The sequence below is a fragment of the Artemia franciscana genome, chromosome 18 (genome assembly GCF_032884065.1).
Source record: "Artemia franciscana chromosome 18, ASM3288406v1, whole genome shotgun sequence".
NCBI lineage: Eukaryota > Metazoa > Arthropoda > Branchiopoda > Anostraca > Artemiidae > Artemia > Artemia franciscana.
In genome coordinates this window covers 27,907,896-27,927,139 of record NC_088880.1, presented here as the reverse complement: position 1 = coordinate 27,927,139, position 19,244 = coordinate 27,907,896, and the positions used below count along the sequence as shown (strand labels likewise).

The following is a 19,244-nucleotide window of genomic DNA, read 5'->3' as shown; positions in this document are numbered from 1 at the left end:
TATGCAGTGTGCAGTTTCCGTAGTAAAGATGGCCAAATAGACGGATGGAAATTGCTCTAGAAAATATGATATCAAGCAGGCTAATCAGACCAAAATCTTTTTTTATATTTGTAATTGTATTTGGGGGTAAACGGAATATTTGTGTCTGAATTATTACGGACAAGTTTTGCCAAATTTTACTAGTTAGTTAGTCTGAAGTATTTTTCTAGTTCAACACGGCAATGCTGACGAATTTAATACTTGCGTAATAATTTCGCAATTTTGAAATGCCCATTTTTGAAATTCTTTTTTTATAGAAAGTAATGGTTTTCCTATCTAAATTGACTTAAGTTGGTTCTAGGGACAGAAATGTTTTTTAGGATGATCTAAATAGTGCCTTAATTGTAAACTAACATAATTTAGTACTAATAAGTTATAATGAATTTTTTGGTGGGTCTCGAGTTCGCATGACACGAAAAGTGGGACCTAGTAAAGATCTAACCAAATTTTGGAGCTGTCACTCCTTATTAGGAAGTCCTGTCAAGAGGGAACCTCTATTTTACTAGGCGTATAGCATGATGTTTTCTCGTCATATTGGAAAAAATACGTAAAAATTGCAACAAACTTTAATTTTGTCAAAATCGTTAATAATTCACTTTTGAATATTAAAAAGAGTGGTAGAAATGCCGATTTTCAATCGAAAGAGTCCTCTCTCAAGTTTCCACGATTATCTCTTTTCTAAAAAAGTGACAGAAAAATAAGTGAAGCCAAGTTGATTTTTATTAAGTGTCCCGGAATAATGGTACTTGTTAAAAAAAAAAGTAATTTATCTTTGTTTCTCAGGGTGGGGGGCTGTGAATTTCCTCAGTTGGATACCGTACTTAAATGTGGCGATTTCAATTCTGTATTTATCGTTTCGACTTGAGTTATTTTTCAAAATTTTCATAATTTGTTTTCTAAATATCATTTTTCTATTAAAACTAATGGAATCAATTGTTGTCATCCTATAATCAGCTACAATGGGACGTGTTTCCCGCTTGACATTTTTTTAAACGTGTTTTTAAATTGTTGGTTACTATGGGTCGTAGCTCGTTCTTACTTGGTTGCAGCTGCTGTTGCTACAGTCATCATATACCTTAAATCTTTGCCAAATCAAGAACAACAAATGCATTAGCTTTTTGACGAAACGTTTTTGTTCATAGGCAACGCCTTTTCATAACGGTATAGAATTAAAGTTGCGAAAATGCGCCTGGTCTCAAATTATAAACAGTTTCAGGTGATAAAATATGATTTTAAAGCTTATCAAATTGTTTACAACTCTTTTACTTCCCAATAATTAGCTTCAGTAATTACGGTGTACGCAAGTACATGCATATACTACGCATCGAGGGGTTGCCCATTCTTCACACTCCGTGTATACCACAATCAGTTCCACTTGTTCGATATGTTTGGTGACCAGTGCATAGTTGATGATTTTCAGGTTGGGCTTTCAGTTTCTCGATACGTAAGATCATGTTAGGGGAAAAATGACCCCACAAAAATTGTTTAAGTTGAAATTTCAAAAAAGTTATTGACAGAGGCGTAGCTGGGGCTTTTAGAGCTCGGGCACAATACCGTTTTTTGTGCCCCTCCCTCAAACATCACGACCATAATATAAGCTGATCAGTATGGACAAGAAAAAAAAACTCAATCTGTTTCCGCCTCAGAGGGTGCGCCCGGGGAAAGCTTTCCCCTCTTGGCCCCTTAGATCCTAGAGACACTTTATTTTCTCCTATGCATTTTGGGTGCTAGATACAAATTAGATAAACAAGAAAAGATTTATCAACTGAAAATAAGGAGTAGCGTGAAATATCAAAACGAACAGGAATTATTCAGTATTTGAAGAGGCGGAGGGGGGGGGGCGTTTCCCCCTTCCTCAACCCTTGCTCTTCATGCTTAAGTCTTTAAGTTCTTTGAAAACCCTTCTCATTCAATTTCATTTTTTCCTTCTCCTGTTTTATTTTTCTTATTTTTTACTTTCCCATTCCTGTATTTTTGTTTATTCCCTTATTTCTGTTATTTTATTTCATTCCCTTCTCATTCGCTTATTTTTGAGCAGTCTTTCTTAAAGAATTGTGACAAAAGTCCTACTTTAGCTTAAAGAACAAGGCTTGAGTGGGGGACGGTACCCTCATAGACGGAGTAATTCTTGTTTGTTTTAAGTTTTAACGTTGATCTACTTTATCTAATTCCTGATCGTTTTTCAAATAATGCATCCCTGTTTGAAGTTTCCCCTGGAAAATTTTGCCTATGTTTTGTAACAATTACTATGTGTAAACAATGGGCAAATTTCGTAACTTACAGCCCTTTCCCTAGGGACTGTGAGAGGTCATGTTATCCTTAGAGGCTTGGTTGTTTGACCTTTCAACTATGCTGAATCAAATATCTCATCGAATGGTTATCTCAAAATTTTTACAGTACGTCATTTGGGAAATAGGGGGGTGTTAGGGTAAGAAAGGGCGTTTGAAAGGAAATGTTTGGCCTCCAATCTTTCTTGTCACTTGAAAAAGGTACTATAACTTTTAATTTTCGTTTGAATAAGCCTTCTTCCAATCTTCTAGAGCCATTGGCTCGCTACGATCACTCCTATGAAAAGACAAAAAGAATTAAAACAACAAACAAATGAAAAATGTCCGTAATCTTTCTTTTGGCAAAAAATTACCAAACCATTCATTTTTTAGATAAGATTTAGAACCCTTACAATAACGTTACATGATATGCTGAATCTGAGGTTGTAATTTTCATTAAGATCGCTTTTGGGGGTGTTGTACAATTTTTGAAAATCAAAATTATCTCAGGTTTGTTGCTTTGGATGAGAAAAATCAAACTTAACGAATTTTACATATCTGGGATCAGTGAAAAAGCCATTTTTTAATGTAACCATTGTTAGAAAAGTTAAGTTTTTTAGAATTTTGTTTATCATTGGGGTGAGTCCCTCCATACTTGCAGATCGTTACCACGGTCTGTTGGATAATCTCATTATCCAACCCTTTGGATTAACTTATTGGATAATCACGGTCTTTAATCTCATAAGATTATCACGGTCTTTAATCTCATTTGGCGAGTATAGGTTATAGTGGTAATAGCGAGGTTTCAAACTCCTTGGAACTCTGAGTTGATTTAACGTATACCACGACGTTTGACAAAAAGCGGAGAATAAAAAGAAAAAATATAAAAACAGTCAAGCAACCAAAGCGAGGGGGATATTCTGACAGTAAAAAGAAAAAAAAGACAAAGCCGGTATTTAAGTAATTCTGATTAATTTTTACCAATTTTTTAATTAATTTTATCAATCTTTGTATTAACTAATTAAGTTATTACTCTTGTTTCGGCTTCTTTTTATTAAATTACTAGCTGTTGGGGTGGCGCTTCGCGCCACCCCAACGCCTAGTTGGTGGGGGCGCTTCGCGCCCCCCCCCCAAGCCCCCCCGCGCGCGTAAGTCGTTACGCGCCATATTAGTTACGCGCCATTGTAGTTGTGTCCCTATGTTCCACCTGTGAATATAGATATATATATATATATATATATATATATATATATATATATATATATATATATATATATATATATATATATATATATATCTATATATATAAAAATAAGTTGTCTGTGTGTGGATCTGTGGATGGATCAGGTGACGTCACCTGAAAAAACTGGATCAGGTGACAAAACTGAAAACTGAAAAAACTAAAAAAAGGCAAAAACTACAAAAAAAAACTAAAAACTAATAAAAAAAATAAAAAAGCTAAAAAACTAAAAAAACTAAAAAAAGGCAAAAACTACAAAAAAAATAAAAACTAATAAAAAAAGCTAAAAAACTAAAAAAACTAAAAAAAGGCAAAAACTACAAAAAAAACTAAAAACTAATAAAAAAAATAAAAAAGCTAAAAAACTAAAAAAACTAAAAAAACTAAAAAAAGGTAAAAAACTAAAAAAACTAAAAACTAAAAAAAACTAAAAAAAAGGAAAAAACTGAAAAATAAGCTAAAATAAAGGTAAAAACCAATAAAAAACTAAAAAAAAAACTGAAAAAACTAAAAAAAGGCAAAAACTACAAAAAAAATAAAAACTAATAAAAAAAGTAAAAAAGCTAAAAAAACTAAAAAAACTAAAAAAAGGTAAAAAACTAAAAAAAATAAAAAATAAAAAAAACTAAAAACAAGGAAAAAACTGAAAAATAAGCTAAAATAAAGGTAAAAACCAATAAAAAACTAAAAAGAAAAAAAGGAAAAAACTAAAAAAAATTTTCATCTAAAAAACTAAAAAAACTAAAAAAGGTAAAAACTAAAAGCACTAAAAAAGAAAAAAATAAATGACGACACTCAAAGAGAAAGCGACCAGGACAAAAGGAATGTTCGATTAGCAATCAACAAAGCACCGGGACACAGGGAGTATAAATGACGACCAGGGCATAAGTAAAAAAAAAAACTAACAAAACTAAAAAGAAGGTAAAAATGAAAAAACTAAAAAAAAGGCAAAAACTACAAAAAAAAAAAAGAAAGCGACCAGGACAAAAGGAATGTTCGATTAGCAATCAACAAAGCACCGGGACACAGGGAGTATAAATGACGACCAGGACATAAGTAAAAAAAAAACTAACAAAACTAAAAAGAAGGTAAAAACTACAAAAAAAACAAGAAAAAAAAACTAAAAACTAATAAAAAAAACTAAAAAATCTAAAAATCTAAATAAACTAAAAAAGAAAAAAAAAGGAAAAAAATAAAGGAGAAAAACAAAACTAAAAAACGAATGTATATACAGACCGGGACACCGGGATACAAATGACGACCGGGACACAGGGAATATAAATGACGACCGAGACACAGGGACACAACTACAACGGGGACGCCGGGGGAAACAGGGGGATATAAATGACGACCGGGACACCGGGACAGGGAATGGTCGATTAGCAATCACCATCAACAAAGCTCAAGGGCAATCATTAGAATCATGAGGTATAGATCTGAATACAGATTGTTTTCCCATGGACCATTATATGTTGCATGTTCAAGAGTCGGTAAACCTGACAATCTATTTATATGCAAAGACAATGGGACAGCAAAGAATGTTGTATATTCGCAAGTTTTACGTAGTTAAAACCATATATATATATATATATATATATATATATATATATATATATATCTATATTCACAGGTGGGACATAGGGAAACAACTACAATGGCGCGTAACTATTATGGCGCGTAACGACTTACGCGCGCGGGGGGGCTTGGGGGGGGGCGCGAAGCGCCCCCACCAACTAGGTGTTGGGGTGGCGCGAAGCGCCACCCCAACAGCTAGTATATATATATATATATATATATATATATATATATATATATATATATATATATATATATATATATATATATATATATATATATATATATATATATATATATATATATATATATATATGTTTTTAACTACGTAAAACTTGCGAATATACAACATTCTTTGCTGTCCCATTGTCTGTGCATATAAATAGATTGTCAGGTTTACCGACTCTTGAACATGCAACATATAATGGTCCATGGGAAAACAATCCGTATTCAGATCTATACCTCATGATTCTAATGATTGCCCTTGAGCTTTGTTGATGGTGATTGCTAATCGACCATTCCCTGAGTCGCCATCGTCATTTATATATCCCCCTGTGCACCCCGGCGTCCCCTTTGTAGTTATGTCCCTGTGTCCCGGTCGTCATTTATATTCCCTGTGTCCCGGTCGTCATTTGTGTCCCGGTGTTCCAGTCTGTGATTTCTCTTTGAGTGTCCCGGGCGTCATTTATATTCCTTGTGTCCCGGTGTCCCGGTCGTCATTTATATCCCCCTGTGCCCCCCGGCGTCCCCATTGTAATTGTGTCCCTGTGTCCCGGTCGTCATTTATATTCCCTGTGTCCCGGTCGTCATTTGTATCCCGGTGTCCCGGTCTGTATATACATTCGTTTTTTAGTTTTGTTTTTCTCCTTTATTTTTTTCCTTTTTTCTTTTTTTTCTTTTTTAGTTTATTTAGATTTTTAGATTTTTTAGTTTTTTTATTAGTTTTTAGTTTTTTTGTAGTTTTTACCATTTTTTTAGTTTTTTTAGTTTTTTTTTTTTTACTTATGTCCTGGTCGTCATTTATACTCCCTGTGTCCCGGTCGTCATTTGTGTCTCGGTGCTTTGTTGATTGCTAATTTATATTATATTTATATTTATATTTTTTATATTTATTAATATTTTTTTAGTTTTCTTTTTCTCTTATTTTTCAGTTTTTTCCTTTTTTTTAGTTTTTTCTTTTTTAGTTTTTAGTTTTTTTTTTGTTTTTTACCTTTTTTTTAGTTTTTTTAGTTTTTTTAGTTTTTTAGCTTTTTTAGTTTTTTTATTAGTTTATAGTTTTTTTTTAGTTTTTGCCTTTTTTTTTAGTTTTTTCAGTTTTTTTAGTTTTTAGTTTTTTACCTTTTTTTAGTTTTTTTTTAGTTTTTTAGCTTTTTTAGTTTTTTTTCTTTTTAGTTTTTTTTGTAGTTTTTACCTTTTTTAGTTTTTTTTCTTCTTTTGTATTAGTGTGAAATAATTCAGACGTCATATGCGGACAAACACGACGTCACTCGACAGACAGACAGACAGACATAACCCACAAACAACTTATTTTTATATATATTTATTCATATTTTTTTAGTTTTCTTTTTCTCTTTTATTTTTCAGTTTTTTCCTTTTTTTTAGTTTTTTTCTTTTTTAGTTTTTAGTTTTTTTTAGTTTTTTACCTTTTTTTAGTTTTTTTTAGTTTTTTTAGTTTTTTAGCTTTTTTAGTTTTTTTATTAGTTTTTATTTTTTTTGTAGTTTTTGCCTTTTTTATTTTTTTCAGTATTTTTTTAGTTATTAGATTTTTACCTTTTTTTAGTTTTTTTTAGTTTTTTAGCTTTTTTAGTTTTTTTTTCTTTTTAGTTTTTTTTGTAGTTTTTACCTTTTTTAGTTTTTTTTCTTCTTTTGTATTAGTGTGAAATAATTCAGACGTCATATGCGGACAAACATGACGTCACCTGATCCACAGATCCACACACAGACAACTTATTTTTATATATATAGATTAAGAAATAATTTGTTAATCTTAATTATTTTTATGTTCGTTTTCCTCTTATTCTTCGTTCTTTTTTGTCAAATTTCAAAAATTTGGTGATCTTTGACCGTATTCAGCTTGAACCATAATATTTTTCATTTAGTATAGGCTAGATGCTTACAAAAGTGTGTCTCAATCCAGCTTTCTAAGGTTAGATGGAGAGAAAGGTTGAGATGGCAAGGGCACGCTCTGTGAATGAAGGATGACGGATTGTTAAATACTTGTCTTTTCGGGCCAACCGTCTTGGGCAAAGCAAAAAACAGATCGTTCTCGGTTGGTGCGCGAGGATGTTATAAGGAACGGTTTAAGGGAAACGGGAACTTCCTAGGAGGGTGTAATGAGGAGGGCTTTTAATAGATTGGGATGGAGGAGGAGCGTCTGTAGATGTGTTGGCTTCAGGTGGCTTGATGCTGCGGTGAGTTTTTCTTAGCTAAATAGTAGTTAGTAAGCATCGGCTAGTTGCTTCGAGGTGAAAATGGTCGATGTGAAGCCCCCTTTGAAAATTGTTTATAACCGCAGTCGCATAGTGGAGTTATGAAGCAGTTAGGAAACGTGGCACAGTATTGCGGGGTGGAGCCTGCCTTGGGTGGAGAATGCGCATGGTAGAGTGTGACTTTTTACCATGGAAGAGCACGGTAGACAGTAACGTAGTGTAATTAAATGTTTATCACTATGGCGAATGAATACAAAATAGGGTTGCCACTAAGGAAAATGTGATTTGTGTCTTGGCTAAATCAGTATTTGGTACTTATATGATATACACCCTACCTAATGTTCTTCTAATATGTTTCTCTGACGCTCAATCCGAAAAAAGTAAGATAAAAATAACACTTTAGAAACAAATGTTGGCTACATATTTACGCATTAAGGGTGGGGGTGGGGTTAATGTATAGAGGGTCTGCATGCCTAATGTGTTGGGTGTACTTATTCTGCATATTATTTAGTAAAAATTGCTTTTCTAACTTCATACTGTCCAAATACTTTACCCCCTCTCCCCTAATGTGCAAATATATAGCCCAAATTATATATTTTTCATCTACTCTGTCACTTCTGTTTGTCTTATCTCACGCCAAGTTGAAAGAACCTAACGAAAAAAAAAGCAGTTTCTATGATGCGTCAATGAATGAACAACATTGATAATGCGTTTATCATACAAGTACCCAGGTCTCTATTTGTAAAGTTATCCTTAAAAAAAAAAAAAAAAAAAAAAAAAAAAAAAAAAAAAAAAAAAAAAAAAAAAAAAAAAAATCAAATTTCTGATACCGTGGAATCGCATCTTCAGAACGGAGTATCTACTATTTAGACCAAAGATTATTTTATGTTTCCTTTTCACGATTTCCCGCGCCAACTATCAAATTTGATTGTCTTACAGAACCAAATAAGTATTGCAGGGAATGTTAACTGCTTTATATTTGCTTGAAGTGATTAAAATCAAATGAGTAACAAGGAATTTACAGGGGAAATTAGTAGCATGCTTGATTCATCTCTCTTCAGTGCCCAACGAGAGCGCCTGGTTACCTATTCTAAAAAATGGTGTACGCTAAGCAAGGCCCATATCTAGGGGGAGGGTTTAAGGGTTGAATTCCCCCTGGAATTTTTATCCTACTCATAAAAATGTTACAAAATTTACATAAAACAAATTTTGATGCGCTTTTTTAAGGATTTTGAAGCCCCCAAACAATAATCCTGGATACGTTCTCGATGCTAAGTATTAGTGGTGTGGCGGAATTTCCCGAGTTTCATAACCACCTTAAAATTCCAAATTTAAAATTCCCCATCTTCCTTCAATTGTAACTTTTTACTACTTAGTATTAAGTTGTAACTTTCAGGGCGTGTTCAGACTGATGTTTAACTAACCAACAGGCACATTTTGCATACTTCTATTACTACTAGTACTTCTAGTACTACTGCTACGACTACTACTACTACTGAGGCTATGGGTAACAAAGTGGGATATTCAGGGAATGTTTAAGGGGATGTTGATCTCAATCAAGACACACCCTGTGCATGAAGATTGCCAAAAGGATGTTTTAACAATATCCCAGGAATAGTTTAGGATATTAAGTTGGAATTTTCGGGGCATGTTAAGGGGGTTGTTGAACTATGCGAAACGCCAAATGCGCTTACGACTATTACAACTACTACGACTGGTCCTATTATTACCACTGCTACTACTTCTGCTAGAACTTCTACTATTACTAATGTAGCTACGCGTATTACGATGAAACTTTCAGGAACTGTTGAGCGAGATGTTGAACCTCCCGGGATTCCTAGGTCCACGATTTTATTTGACTTCTTAATTTATTTTGATGTTGTTCTTTTTTTTTATCTTACATTGAATGGCCTTACCATCTCATAGCAACTGCAAAATATCTAGAATAAAGTATTAGTTTTATAATTTTTTCACGATCACGCTATTATGCCATTCGTGCAATTATTTCATAAGCTCCTTTGTTTAATTATTAATTATTAATTACTCGGTTGTTTTCTAATGTGTTAACATGGAAAATTTTGATTGCACAAGACGAAACAAAAAGTAAGAATAATTATAATTGGTTATTCAACTCGTGTATCTCTTTTCCCATAAAGTGCTTGATAATAAATCAAATAGAAGAATAATGTTGAAATATTTCTTCATTTTGCTGAACAACTACTATTCTCTTCAACACAGTCATCATGATTGCAACATTAGCTAGAACTTCGTAAAGAGCGAACTAGGAATGCTGAACTATTATATTAGGGAGGTTAATCCTAGGAATTCTAGGAATATTTCATGAATATTAACATTACTGGAATCCTGGAATCCTAGTAATTAACATTACTACTGTTACTACTACTGCTACTACTTATTCTAGAACTTCTACTATTACTAATACTAATCTAAGCGTATTACGGTGAAACTTTCAGGAACTGTTGAGCGAGACGTTGAACCTGTTGATGTTTAGCGAGATGTTAAAACAAAATCCAGTTCTAATTTAATAGTAAAATATTAAGAGTCCTACTTCAATCCTAGGAATGTTGAAATATTATATTATTGAAATATTATTAATGTTGAAATATTATAAACCAATAATTATAATTGGTTGTTCAACTCGTGTATATCTTTTCCCATCAAGTACTTGATAATGAATCAAATAGAAGAACAATGTTGAAATATTTTTTTCATTTTCAGGAAATCAACAAAATCATTTATGTAAACACCATAGAACAGGTGTTCTCTGTATTTTTGTTGGGGTTACGGCACCCTAAAAGCATCAGGTTTCCGCGGTTCCCCTAATACATTAGAATTTTTCGGATTTCTGACCTGTTTCAGGAATAAAAAAAAACTTGCCTTTTTTATAAGTGATTGCACTTTTAACAGTAAAAAGTTAAAAACGGATACTTTTTTCTTGGGATAATATAAAATATGGGTATTCGCCTAGAAGTGGGCCTGTTGAAAGGGAAACATGTTAAGAAACAGTAATTACTTCATATTATTTAGAGTCATTGTAGTTAATATATTTTGGGTACTTGTCTGATAAACAGAACATCTCAAGAAGTGAAGTTAGTCCTAATAAAATATACCAAAACAAGGTGATAATATAATATTTAGAAACAAAGTTATGGAAACTATGATAAAGAATTATGGGAAGTAGGCCACGCAGAACGCATTATATTAAATACCTAAGCCAACCTAACCTAACTCCTGACCAACTCTAAATATTAAATATCTAATTAAAAACACCTATATCGTAGTGTTCTCACTCAAAACAAGCAAATCATAACCTATTCAAACCGGTTTTGTCATATCTTAGACAGCGTAGTTTTTGAGGATGTTCTGTTTAACAGACAAGTACCATATTTTGACTGCGGATCCGCCATACTCTACCCCTCCTCCCCCCAAATCCCCTAGAAAGAAAATATGCAGCCGAAATTATCTATTTCCCAGACATTTTGCCATGCCTCGCTCCTTTTTTTAACCCGTCTACCCGTAAATTGAATACACACTAAGAAATCACGAATAGGAAAACACATGGGAAATCTATAATTTGGGCTATATATTCGTACCTTAGCGGGGCTGGGGGGGGGTAAATTGTATGCTAATTGCAGTGAAAACGTGTTAACTTGAATTGTTCTGCATATTATGAAGTAAAAAACGTTTTCTTAACATGTTACCCTCACAAAAGCTCCAATTCTAGGCTTACATCATATCTAGTTTTATTTATTTTGGCTATATATCTAAGCTATGTATACAATTTATCTATATTTAAATATTGTATATTTATCCAGATTGAACCTCGACGACCACCATGGTTTGGGTGGCAACGGCTGTTCCATGTAAAACCCCTATTTCTAGTTCAAAGTCAATATTTGAGCTGTAGGCTACTTAACTATTTATTATCACAACAGCCGGGAAGCCAGCATCGCAAAAATAAGACGTTACATCTATGTTGATTGACGACTGATCCATGTAAATTGGTGATGAACCCACATAAATTTCTCAGTGTTATCGGCTAAAAAGTATACTTTGGATCATTCGATTTGCTGTGATCTTCACAAAGAGATTTCATATTACAAGATACGTAAATTTCGTCGGAGCCTACAAACAAGAGAAAACAATCACTGAATCCTTCATTGACTTTAACTTTCCAGAGCTGTAATTTTTCTGAAAACTGGTAAAAAAAAATTTGAAAAAATTCTAGAATTTGGAATTTCAACAAATTTGCCAAGTTGTTTAATTGAATATTTCGTGTCGTCCTTCTAATAATACTGCAGCTCCCCAGTGAGCCATGGCTAACAGTTTGATAAAGCGCTTCCACTTACTTACAGTGCAACATAAAGACTACTGGTAAAAAATCTTGAGACTCAAAAACTTATCCTCCTTCTTACTGTCTAAAAATTACACGATAGGTTTTAAAAATAAAACAAGTTTTAAAACGCGAGGTTGTTTTGTAATTCGAGTCAAGGCCGTATGCAGGGGGGAAGGGGTTTAACCCCCCCCCCCCTCCGAAGTGTTTGTTGAACTCGTAAAAACATAACAAAATTAGTGTAAACAAATTTTTGATGCATTTTTTAATGTTTTTTGTACCCTCCCAAAAAAAATCCTTTTGTACCATCCTCCCCCCGAAAAAAAATTTGGATACGTCCCTGACTCGAGTAACAAAGAGTATGTATTAGCTTACAAAAATACGTTATAGATATAAACTGGAGATATTAGTGCACTTTTTTTTACTTAGGAGCTATAAGAAAACAATCTCCATGTTTCTCTTGGAAAGTTTCTTCATGGAAAAGGTGTTAACGAGATTTTATTAATGCCGAAAAAAGCTGAAGGAAGATGTAAGGAAAGCTTAGAAGGATTAGAAAGTCTTGCTTCCAAGAGATTGGCTATGTTGTACAGATTGTTATCATTCAAATGGTCTTATACTTATTTTTGATGACTGTCTTTTGCCATCCAAGATTTCACCGCCCCGCTACCCTCCCCTCCTATACTTTGAAAAAGACCTTTTTACATCTTCAGTGAAAGAAATTGTAAAAAAAACCCTTACCCCTCTTCCTACGTTTTCGTGTTTTAGTGAATCGGTACTTCTGTATTAGAATAGGTGAGAAAATAATTCCTTGGATGCTTAATAAATTAACTTAAAATTCAAGCCATAAGTAAAGGAACGTGTTGTTTTGAGCAGTCGGACGGAATCAAATTCATTGGCTTGAAGTTACGAACACTTACCAATTGTATACATAAAAATAGGAAATGAAGGCGAAGACAGACGTCACGTTTCTCCGCAGTGCTTTAGGTCCAAGACTTTCAATTGTTAGACTGGATTGGATTGATCCTAACCATACAAAAAATCTTTCGTGATTATACTCGTTTTTGAGAGCCGTAGATTTACTCGTTTTTGATTTACTCGATTTGCTCGATTCCGAGCCGTAGATACTCGTTTTTGAGAGCCGTGGATTTACTCGTTTTTAATTTACTCAATTTACTCGATTCGAGTCGTAGATACTCGTTTTTGAGAGCCGTAGATTTAGTCGCTTTTGATTTACTCGATTCGAGCCGTAGATACTCGTTTTCGAGATGAATTTAGGTATGAATAGACCCGGTGGTGGCTCTGACCTATCTTGCGCCCAGGGCAAAGTCTCGATTAGCGTTCCCCTTTAAAATTTTCATACCAAATTTTAACAGCATTTTCAGTTATTAACTAAATTTTCATCTATATCAAATTTATCATTTATTTTGCGCCCATAAGATTTCTGCGCCTGGGGCAAGGGTCCCCTTCCTAGAACTGCCACTGAATGGACCTAAGAGAGTTTCCAAGGAGTGAAAATGTTAATTTTTGTATCATAGGTACTTTCAGAATATGACAAAGAGACAGGGCGTGATTCATTTTTTCAATTTTTTGCCTAGCTTGTGAATTTTGTGGTATGGTATTTTTTTGAAGGTTTGAATTTTTTTTTAAATCTTCTCTCAGTTCATTTTTCATTTCTTTTATTTTTTTTGTCTCCTTTTTACTGGCCATAGAACCATACGAAGCAGACTATGTCGAGGCGTTCTTTTTGTTGTAAATTTGTTGAGAAACTAATCAATTCCGAACATTCCCATGCTTAAAAATATTTGTTTATTTTTGCAATGTCCTTATAGAGGTTAATTATATTAATTCTCCCTTCATGAGGGATAGGAGCCTTATCTTATTAAAATAGGGTAAATATGCATTAAATTAACCAGTGCGTAACGATAAATTTAATTCTGGGGAGATAATACAGTTCCTGGAGAGGCAAACTTTCTTTTTTCTTTTGTTAGAAATATGAAGCCAGTAAAAAGAACGAAACCCATTTGAATCGTGATAGTTGAATAAACAGGGCCTAGAAATTCGAAAAAATTTAGGATTTTAATGCGCACTCGCCTGTTTCAATTACAAATAGTCGATACAAACTACAATGATTTGTCTCCAAGGCCCAGTTTGGCTCTTAGATATTCTCGATTTTCACCAAGGGGTCTACAAAGGACCTTTTTTAGTTCATTTGCACTTCATATCGTGTAACACGATCTTACACTGTCTTTAGATTGGATTATGTAATATTTTTTGAAACGCTATTTTGCAGCGTTTCAGCAAAAATATATGTTATACCCTTTCTCCCTATCGAAACCCACTCGCAGCACAAAATTCTGTACCCCCCGCTCCTTCTAAAAAAGGCCAAGCTGGTTACACTTGACCACAGGAGAGGTACATCGTGCCTCTGTTTTGCAAAAAAAAAGTCGCACAGAAAACAAAAGACACTCCCCACCCAGACACCACCTGCCACTGTAGGATTTAAGAGGGCTCAAAAGCCAAACGCTCCCTCCCCCCAAGCGTACGTGTCTGTTTCAATTATAGATAGTCAATAGAAATTACAATGATTTGTCTCCGAGGCCCAGTTTTGGCTCTTGGATATTCTTAATCTACACCAGTGGGTCTTCAAAGGACTTTTTTGAGGTCCTTTGCATTTCAAATCCTATAACACGATCTCATGCTCTCTTTAGATTGGATTAAATAAAAAAAATAATTTTTTTAGCTGAAAGTAAGGAGCGACATTAAAACTTAAAACGAACAGAAATTACTCCGTATATGAAATGGGTTGTCCCCTCCGCAACCCCTCGCTCTTTACGCTAAAGCTTTTAATTGTTTTAAAAAGTAGAATTGTGGCAAAGAGTCAAACTTTAGCGTAAAGAGCGAGGGATTGTCGTGATTTTTTGTAGATAGGAGCTTGAAACTTCTACAGTAGGGTTCTCTGATACGCTGAATCTGATGGTGTCATTTTCGTTAAGATTCTACGACTTTTATGGGGTGTTTCCCCCTATTTTCTTAAATAAGGCAAATTTTCTCAGGCTCGTAACTTTTGATGGGTAAGACTAAACTTGATGAAACTTATATATTTAAAATCAGCATTAAAATGCGATTCTTTTGATGTAGCTATTGATATCAAAATTCAATTTTTAGGGTTTTGGTTACTATTGAGCCGGGTCGCTCCTTACAGTTCGTTACCACGAACTGTTTGATTAGGATTTTTTTCTGAAACGCTGTTTCCTAGCGTTTCAGCAAAAATATATGCTGTATACGATAATCCTTTCTCTTTTATGCAGTCATCCATAAAGATGTGGGAGTCCTTTCTAGACTCCCATAAAGAACAGAAATTAAAAAACAACAGCAGTTTTCAGTTCCCATGTTCTTATAATGGAAGTGATGGAAATTGTGGACCTGATAGAAGAAATTATCGAATCCAATATCTGAGCAATACAAATGATGAAAAGTTTGCTTCTGTTAAAAGTTCTGAAAATATTTGTTCTGTTTTTACTATGATGGAAAAGGTAAACATTCAACATTTGATGGAAATTCAGGAAATATAAGAATATTTCAGTTCCATTATTTTCATGATTTAGATGATGAAATTTTGCCGCTGTTTATTCAGAAAACGTAAACAAAACTTTCAAATTCAGTTTTTGCATGATGACATTAATGGAAATTTCGTATCCATCGGAAATTCAACTCTATCAAATTTCTGGCCGAATTTTCCTATTTAACGTGTTGTTCTAAAAAAAAAAAGTATTGTTTATTTTGCACACTGTCTGCAATTAAAGAAAAAAAAATTAAAAAATCACCCTATAAAATATATTCACAGGAGTACTCCCTTCATTGCTTATATTTCTGTATTTTTGTTTTAAGATTTCTATTATACAGCATTGGAAGTGCCAATTAGATTAGTTAAGCCCACCCCTAAAATTCAGCTTTTGGGCACCCATGGAGCAGGGAAACCCTTTTTGGATGTAAAAATCGTTAAATAGATTGGGATGAACGTACGTAGCTGCTTTAACCTTAGGGGGTTTGGTACTCCAGTGTATTGTTAGTAGTAGTAGTATGATTAGGCGTAATTTGGGGTTACATGGCTTATGTCTAGGAGAGTAGCTCCAGCATTTTTATTGGGGGGGATGGGTCCATATCCTGATAGTCAAGGGGCATAGGCTATATAATAGTTATTTTGGTGGGGCTACAGTAAGTTTCTTGGGGCAGAGGGGGCCCTTGCCCTAAGCAGAGAAGTTCTAGGGATGCAACATTTCCAATAAAGTATCGAGCGGTTATAATCTTTTGTGTTTTTGAAATTTATTTTTATTAAAATAAATTAAAGAGGAGAATTGGCAGTAAGTATAAGCAAATTCAATGCTAAGTTTTCATTTTTCCCATATTTTCATCACCATTCCTTGAAAACAAAAGTAACTATATCGAATTTATTTAATTTTAATATTTTCTGTGATACTCGGTATCCAAATTTTGTTAAGAAATTTTTTTTTTTTACAAATGAAAGCTTTACTAAAATTTGGCCCGAAAATTTTTGGGAGGCAGGGGGGCTAATAAAGATTTTTCCCCGGGCGCCAGAGAGGCCAGAACCGCCACTTGGTGGTGCATTAGCCACCATACCCATTTTTTACGTTACACTTCGCCTGAGAATAGCAAAAGTACAGCTTACGACTTAAATACTTCTGTTCACGTTTTCATGAAACTGTTTAAAGTTCTTCATTCTTGCAGATGGCCCACTATTACAATTGCCTGTTCCTGTTCACTGTATTGCTTCCATATACCTGTTCTCAAGACGCTGTACATGTAAAATCCCCCTATGGCTTGGGACTGACATCTAGCACTCTCCGATGGACATCTGCGTTTATTGATACTGACAGGTAGGCAAATAACTCTCTTTGATTGCTTCATGCCTACTGCTCTTCTGACAGGTGATACTGCATTCATGACAGATACGACTTCTATATTTAAGAAACCTTTTTACCGGATCTGTTTGTAGTTGCCCTATAAATGCCTGTCTCTATTGATTACCTATTTCTTTCCATGCAATCTGTCTTCGGAATAGAATCGTGACAACCTGACATTTTAAATAAAAGAAATTATACGCTATTCAGAAATCTCTTAGCCAAAATAATAGAGGATATAGCTACAACTGCAGGATTTTTTTTTCGGTCAAATTATTGACAAGTTCTGTGGAAGATTTTTACACTAAATGGAAATATCTTAATATCAATACAATTTGGGAAAAAGAGGCATGATGACAGGGGTGGATCCAGAGGATGGGGTCCCCCAAGATTTTTTCTGGCTTCCTCATTCCTTTTTTTCTCTCTTTTCTTTTAAATAAACTTGTCAATTTGGTCAATTATTGGCACCCCTGTCGCATTCTCCCCCCAAGATTTTGTTCTAGATCCGCCTTTGCCCGAAGTTTCCCCCTGTGCATGCTAGCTTAGTGATTTTATGTCAGAAATTGATATTGAAAACACGAAGGGTATTTTTTTGAACTTGTGTATTATAAAGGCTACAGTGAATAAGTGAAGTTAGATTAATCATAATAAAAAAATACCACAATATGATGGAAATATAATACTTTAGTAACAAAATTATGGAAACTACAACGGAGAAATATTGACAGCAGGCCACCAAGAACGCATTATATTAAATACCTAACATAACCAAGTCTATATATTAAATATTTAATTAAAATATATCTGGATAGTAGTTTATCTCACTCAGGCTAAGCTGATTATCTCTTAGTGCACACAGAGAAACCAGTTTTAAACAAATCAAGAGGAACAATGTGGTCGCTATAATACACAAGTACCATCCCTGAGCATTCGTATCAGGACAGTAATCGAAACCAGAACAGACAGCTTTATCCCATCACTAGTCACTACTCTTTCGTATATACCTGTTTATACTAGACACGCCGGGACATACTTACACCGTTTACACCGGGACATACTAATCCTGGGAAAAATTAAACGTCAAATATTTTCTGGAATTGCAGATGTCACATTATGGTTTTTAGTTGTTATAATCTATTTTTTTTTTTGTTATTTCGAATTACTGTTCTATAAAGTCTGGATAACCCTTGCCATAGTTGCAATTTTGTTTTTTTTTTGTTTTTGTTTTTTTCACGAGACAATTTCTTTCAAAATACCATTTTACGTTACGATTAGTACGGGCCGTGGTTCGTTCTTAAATAGGTTACAACTACTACTCTAACCATGATGGGGAATTGTAAACCTTTGGCTAAAGGCTTCCGACGATGCCAATTTCAATAGTGTACTTTCCATGGTTCTCATCATTTTCTGCTCTGTAAATGACACCTATTTCTTGACTTTATTGTTTGCACAAATTTAAAGTTTAAGAAAATTACATTTTTATCCCCGCTACCGCCTCCTTTGGTCTATTCATACATATTTTTTTCTAATATTTCTCCTCTGGTTGTTTTAATGCTATCGAATTTTTAGGGCATTACCACATTTTCGTCAGTGTCACTACCTTTACTTGTTAAAATCATTAAGCAGAACTAATTAGTTAAATTTGACAATGTTTTTCCTCAATTAGAATTTGAACATAGACAGTTGATTCACTGAAATTTTTAAAGGAAAGCTATAGCCTACCTTCTAGTACCAAAATTCCTTCCCCCTACAGAAATTATAAAACAAAACTCAAATAAAATTCTCAAATTTGGAAAGTTTGATTTTCCGTGGGGGGAGTATTTTCCGGTGGAGGTATTTAAAGGGGGTATTTCCGACGGGGGGGTTTGTAAACGCCGGTCACCCTTAAGCTATGTTTTTGTTCATCTTTGCTGGTTTTTATACATTCTTGCCCCCCTCCCTCAAACCTTAATGCCAAACATTGACATTCTGCATATAGAAAATCTGGCATTAAAAATTCAATCCCAAATTCTTAGTTTTTAGAAAAAAAATTGGGTAAGCTTCCACATATTCAAAAATCAGATTGGTACTTCTGTATAATATGTTACACACTCGAGAATATGTTTGGCGAAGATCAAACAATAACCAGTTTTCACGGTGTTTATACCGAACAATTAAGGTAAGGTAAAGGATACGGCATTAGACCTTACAGTCCGTACCGGCGGCGCTGATCTCCGTTTCTTGGCCCTTCAGCCAGGAAGTGCAATGGGGGGCTGGGGGCCAGCCATCCTGTGCTTTCGCACACCCTTCCTGTTTACCTTCCCCAGATTTCTCCAGGTACCCATTTAAAGCTGGGTCGACTCTGGCTAAGCTTACAGAGTCACGTCACTGACCCCCGTCCCAAACTGAAGAATTGGTTACACTAGGATTCGAACCTGCGTC

General features: G+C 34.2%; 1 protein-coding gene across 2 annotated transcripts in view; it reads left to right on the top strand.

Moving 5' to 3' along the window:
• The window catches only part of LOC136038833 (protein unzipped-like), a 141,760-nt gene that overhangs the window by 42,187 nt on the left and 80,329 nt on the right, over positions 1-19,244 (top strand). For both annotated transcript variants that reach the window (XM_065722245.1, XM_065722244.1), the window contains exon 2: positions 16,651-16,799. In XM_065722245.1, the coding sequence (XP_065578317.1) occupies positions 16,651-16,799 (149 nt within the window). The remainder of the gene's footprint in view (positions 1-16,650; positions 16,800-19,244) is intronic.